At 44.1% G+C, this 6,105-nt stretch overlaps 1 protein-coding gene across 3 annotated transcripts in view; it reads left to right on the plus strand.

The window, feature by feature from the left end:
• The window catches only part of LOC108623674 (monocarboxylate transporter 3), an 18,385-nt gene extending 15,662 nt beyond the window's left edge, over nucleotides 1-2,723 (plus strand). For all 3 annotated transcript variants that reach the window (XM_018022349.2, XM_026812502.1, XM_026812503.1), the window contains one exon: nucleotides 418-2,723. In XM_018022349.2, the coding sequence (XP_017877838.2) occupies nucleotides 418-563 (146 nt within the window). In that variant the 3' untranslated portion in view covers nucleotides 564-2,723. The remainder of the gene's footprint in view (nucleotides 1-417) is intronic.
• Nucleotides 2,724-6,105: the final 3,382 nt, after the last annotated feature.

The following is a 6,105-nucleotide window of genomic DNA, read 5'->3' on the forward strand; positions in this document are numbered from 1 at the left end:
AGGTGATACTATTACCTATGAAAAATGTGAAATCACTATAATTTTAGATTTTTAATAGTAATAGGAATCTATAATAACAAATTCAACATGCCAGCATTGTTTAAGTATATGTATAGCCTATACATCCTTAATTAGATTTCGAATATACTGCTGTTGATTTATTAGAAACAGATACGATCTCTGATGAAATATTGCTTAGGAGAAGGCTGTCAAATTTGTCAGATAAGTAAACGGTAGGGGGTTATCTAATCAACTTTCGATGTAAGCAATTTCGCGATGTTTGTCGCATAAAAAACAGCACGAGACTGGCGCGACAGATAATTGTCTCGTTGATCGGCCACGCGCTTGAAACGGCCATTACGTCGTCTTCGAGGAAAAATACAAATTGACAATACGATTTTGAAATATGATCGACAGGCGCCTTCATGGACGCGACCGGAAGCTACGACGCGTCGTTCTACCTGTCCGGTAGCCTGATCCTGGTGTCAGCGGTGATCTGTTATCCCTTGAAGAGGATCAATACGTGGGAGACAAAGAAGAGCGGCGATCCGTCGAAATCTTGATCGGCACCGAACGGGACGTAATGTGTCTGTACATATTAAATGCTTCGATAATTTATAAACACGATATATCCGGCGATACCGGAAAAGAAGGCTGATCAGGTGTCCTAGCGTTGAATTTATAAATGAAAAGTCGGCGAGTGCGCGGACTTAAGTAAGAAGTGGGAATACCGTCCAGGTGAATCTTCGATCTCCGCCAATGCGACGGGTCGGGTTTTACTCGTTCTCAGAGAATCTGTGCGGTAACTTCTCTGACGAAGCTCAAAACTACGTTCCAGCGGATTCAAGATAAAACTTAGCATTCCCATAAAACGTGGTCCGTGCCTCGGTTCGTACCTGGGGCAGCGTTCGCACCTTCCCGGTCGTTTCGCGCTGTTTTAATCACCGACGTGCCTCTCACCGCAGGGACAAGACGCGGGGACACGTTCTCGCCTACGTGCCTCGCGTTTCGCTAGAGATTTTACTCGGCTCAGACGGTTCACTTCCCGGGAGTCCTTTATTCGTTGCCACCAGTTTGCTGTATAAACGTTACTTCTACCTATCTATAGTGATTTGATTTCATCTCGATCTGAATACGTCGATCTATTTTTGCTACGCCTCTATACGCCACCAACTGCATATACTATTTTACTGTAAACGGCGCAGACGTATTACCGCGGAATAGAACGCAAAAAGGATTGTAAATAAGATGCAAAACTATGCGAGGCATTCGAAGCGAATTGTACTATACGCGTACCATTCAATGGGTAAAGCAATGTTCTATTTATAAGTTCACCTCTTTTTTATTGTATTTATGAGAACGTGGATATTCCGAGTTAAATAGTTATGCTTCCTGAACCCGTTCAGGCGCGCGCGACGGGGCAGGGGGATGTTCCGGAAGGGAGGTGCGAAAGTTCGCTCGAATTTGAACCGATCGATTGCAAACTCGAGCTTCCGGGATATCTCGGCAGCGTGTTTCCATAATGAATAAAGCGGCACACGAGCAGTACGTATGCGCGCAGAGCTCTTTCGCTCTACTGTGATACGTGAAACGAGATATTATTCATCTGATGGGTTCTATAAAATAAAATATAAGACAGAGGAATGATCGTAATTATGATGATAATCGCTGTATGAATATGAATGAAAATATTTTATGAAACGCGTGATATAATTTACTATGCGAAGAAATATGTGATCGTGCATGCCATACGTTAGTTCTCAATACATGTGGTTAATATCTCGCGACACGTATCGTTGTGTGAAAGTCTTGCGACTAAGGTGTGTGTACTTGCATAAATGAGTACACGTAACCTCGTGGATCCGTTCCGGTAGAGTGCTATATTTATAGCATTAATTAAGTGTTAAACCGCCAACCTTTAAGGGTTGAGGATTTACTCAAAACAAACAAATATAAAAACCGTTCCTATCGTTCCTGATACTTTTCCTCTGTCTCGATTTATTTAAACTCGAACGCGCGATTAGTTTAAATCGAATTCCTGTTTCCTCAATTCCCAGAATAGCAATTGTTTCGAAGAACGTATAAGAAGAATAAAGTTGTATTGAAAATAGTGGAATTTTGTTGTGACGAAGAGAAAAAGATTAAACCGCAGTTTGGCTTATGCGAAATATATTCCATATTATGGAAAATATTTTGGAATTTCAAGGAAGGAAAGTTTTCTGTCAAAACAGAATAAGCGTAATGTTATCAATATTTCACTCCGTCCTAGGAGAAATAACCATCACGGTACATTCTTATCTCTGAATTCAGAAAAATTCAGGACAAGTTATTATCAATTATGTACACTGGATTAAGACACAGAAGAAAATCATACGAAAAAGATAAAAAAATAATGGAAATATGTATATTTTTTATTTGACATTTCTATTCCTGATTCTTGACTGTAAAGCTTTCACTCCATGAGTCTCAATGCATCAATTATGAGGCGACCAGTGCCAAAATGAGAGTACATAATAGTTTGTATCCACGTCGTTAATTTCGAATCGGACAAGTCTCGTAAATGAAATTTACGAGCTCGTTTACAAACGACGTTTCCGTGGAACTCGTGTCGGCGGGCTGCTCGCCACGTGGCACGGGCGTTCCTCAATGAATGCGATACGCGACGTCGTTACACAAACATGTAAATGCATAATTAAATATTAAAAGTATCAGACGAAAAAGGAGATAAATGATGTTGTGTTACATCGTATGTCTACGCTGCTCCCAATCAGCATCGATATTTTCTTTTCTCTCCTGCCACTCCTTTCGGTTCAGATGTGACGCAGGCGTTGAGTGACATGAATTATTCATCAGATTAGTTTACGTGATCTCTCTGCTGTTCATTATTGCAAATTAATGGCGGGGATTTAATTTATTGCTATGAATACTTCATCTTGTGAATTATTTCTGACATTGAACATATTTTTAGTGACAATCTTCTCTGGTGGTATTCCGTACGGTTTTCGTCCGAGACTTTCGGTGAACTTTTTTATACTTACAATTCATTTCACTGGCGTTTCATACATTTTATAAAAAATTATTAGGTACACAGCCGTGGAAACATAATTTTTCTAAGATCATTCTCTTTAATATTTAAGTTCGCAGTTTACAGAAAGCTCGAACGCTTCTTTTCACCACAACGTCGCATCAGCCGTGGAGAAAAGATTCGCTGAGATTAGTTCGAGGAAGAAGGTCGAGATGAGGCGAAAGTGGCGTGTTTAACGAACGGCAATAATTTATGCTCAGCTAGGGGGCACGAAGCCGCGAGAGAAAAAAGCTCCGCTTCCGGTGCCCCGGTGAGTTCGAGCAATGAGCGAAGTCATAAATACCGGAAAGGCGGTAGCAATTCGCTTTTACGATCGCCATACCGGGCCTGTTCGAATTGCTATTTCCCACCCGCCCTCTCGTTTCCCGAGAAACTGTGAAAAATGTGGTGCACCACATTGAGCCATGAGCCACAGAAGTTCGTTTCGAGACGTTAATAGACCACCGTATACAGGATTTTGATCCGTTGCAAGTTCATCCTTTCCACGTGAAGTTTTATCTAAAGATTTAGCAAAATCTGCTTAAACGTTTACACGTTTCAATCGACGACTATTCGATAGAAATGAACCAGGTGATTCCCTCTCCTTCGTTAAATTTAGGAGAGAAAAAAATCCGCCTGGAGTTTTTATTTCGCGAAGGGCGATTAAGAATTCGTCAACCCTCGGGTTGACCCTCTTTCACGAGAACTCGAGTAGCTTAAAATCAGTTTCCTAACAGCGATTCTTTATTTCAGTTGGCTCATAACAAGGCTAGTCGAAGATAAAGCATTGTATACAAGGCATTTTATGGAAAAGGAACGCTGTGTTTTATTGGAAAACTTTATTGACTCAGACAGAAGTCGTTTATAGTTTTCGGATAACATTCTTTCATAGTAGGCATCGATTTTATAGATATCGAACGCAAAATTTATGTGGTTGCTGTATGATATAGTTTCCTCGTAGATATAGACACAATGACGATCGGAAAACGATTCATCATTACCCATCCCCTCGTTTCCTGAGGTATCCCGCGTCGAATTCCTCGGGGACAAGATTCTCGATACAACAGCTTCTTCTCTGAACACGACGCAATTACATACTTCCATCGAACGTTTCTAAACTGTTTCCTGTCCGATAGAACCCGTTTCTGTCCGTCGACATATTTCAATCGATATCGCGATTAATATCACAATTTATATACTAGGAAATTGATAAGCCGATTTGATATTACGTGAGGCTAGTCAATGCGATGTAAAAGATTTACGCGAAGGAACAACGTGCGGCTAGAATTGAATTTGCAAGGATTTTCGCTGCGGTATAAAGTCTGACCGATAGGGGCCCGTTTTAACTCGGCGACATCAATCGCTATCGGCGTTAATGCGATGATATACGAGCGCGGTACGAGGACGTTCCCATTAACCGTATCTTGAAACGACGAAGGGACAAGGGTCGACTTTCTCGCGACGGTGTCTCGAAGGCAGAGAGCGGGGCCTCTGCTTCTGCTTCCGACTGCAGATACATTGCGACATGGAATCGGGGGTTGGTGTAGGGGGTTTCGTGGTGGCGCGAGAGGGGCGAAGGGACCGGCGAAAGAGGGTGGCGCGGTGGGTCGCTCGGGGCTCGAAAGGGGGATGAAATGCGCCGCGACGCGCTGCGGCGAAGCCAGACGGAGACGGCCTGAGTTTCCGCTCCGTATCCGCAGCATCCTCCATCCCTCTCTCGCCCTCCTCTCATCGGTTTCGGTTTCCTTTCTTCGGACTCCCTCCTCGCTCGTTCGTCTTACCGATTCTGTTCCACCCTTTACTTACGCCTCTTCCCTCCTCGTACGGCTGGCTGGCGTGTCGCCCTTTTCCCGGCGCGGCGCGGCGCGCCGCGGCGTGTCCCTCGCCCTCTTTCCGTCGCACAATTTCTGCCTTTCTCTATCAACCTCCCTTCCTCCCCGGTACCCGAAGCATCGCGGTCCAGTCGAATGTCGGCCCGTGCACCGAGCAGTTCGCCTCGTGGTTTGTTCCCACAACGGTTCCGTGATCGTCGATTTCGTCCATTCGGTTCACGCGCGATCCGCTTGCCGGTTCGAGGATCACTCAGGATTCCGGGGGTGAGGACGGATCCTTGACGCCCGACCAACCAGGAGGGACCAGTGTGGAAGTCGCAATCGGAATCCACGTGGTGCTGGCGTGCGAAAGGTAGACGGGCGGGTGGGTGTAAAGTTGAAACACCGTACAGGGGGCATTCCCTCAAGTATGTCTGCAGGCTGTTTATAGCTAATGTTTCAACGAGAGGGAACTGAAAATTCCTGGGAAATATTAAATTATGTTTCTCCCTCGTCTCATAATCGTTGGCCATGAATTTATTTTTTCTCATTAAAGCAATCATTTTCAATTTCGATGAGAATGTACGACATTTTCTCAACTATAGTAGTGAGGGAGAAATTTACCCATAAAAATAGTTCGTCGATCGTTTAGGTGCCCTGCCCATGTTTTAACTGCTCTCACACGTGTTACATTAGTCTTCTGATTCGAACCAGCTATTCCCCTAATTACCCAACGCATACAAGTAACCAGACCTAGTTTACGTTATTCTCAGCAAGCCAAGTAGAGAAGCTTCCCTCAGCTTATTAAGCTGCAGCCTCTGCAAGCTCACCCCCGCAGCTACCGAAACACGGGAATAAAAAAGGAAGCAGCTCTATCGCGGCTAGAGAAAACATTCATAGCGAATTTCCATCTCCCAACGAAATTCCTCAATGTCTTTTGCTTCCTTTTTAGAGATGCATCGTGGATGCAGCAACCGCATAATGCAATGCGTTCGGTTCAATGAGAAGAAATTCTAACGGCGCGAGGAGTGGACCATTCATGGTCGAGAAACGCGTCATAAACACGCCTAACAGTCTTCGTATTCCGGTCAAACGCGATTGAAATTCGCTCGCGTGCGGACTGATTGAAAATCCGCGTCCACGTGCCGCGACTGCTAAACGATAACAATCGCCTGACCAACTACGACTTCTTCTCTCAATGCTAAATCCGAGTTTCCAATCATATTTCAC

The sequence above is a fragment of the Ceratina calcarata genome, unplaced genomic scaffold, assembly GCF_001652005.2.
Source record: "Ceratina calcarata isolate Rehan_Ccalc_2016 unplaced genomic scaffold, ASM165200v1 scaffold289, whole genome shotgun sequence".
Classification (NCBI taxonomy): Eukaryota; Metazoa; Arthropoda; class Insecta; order Hymenoptera; family Apidae; genus Ceratina; species Ceratina calcarata.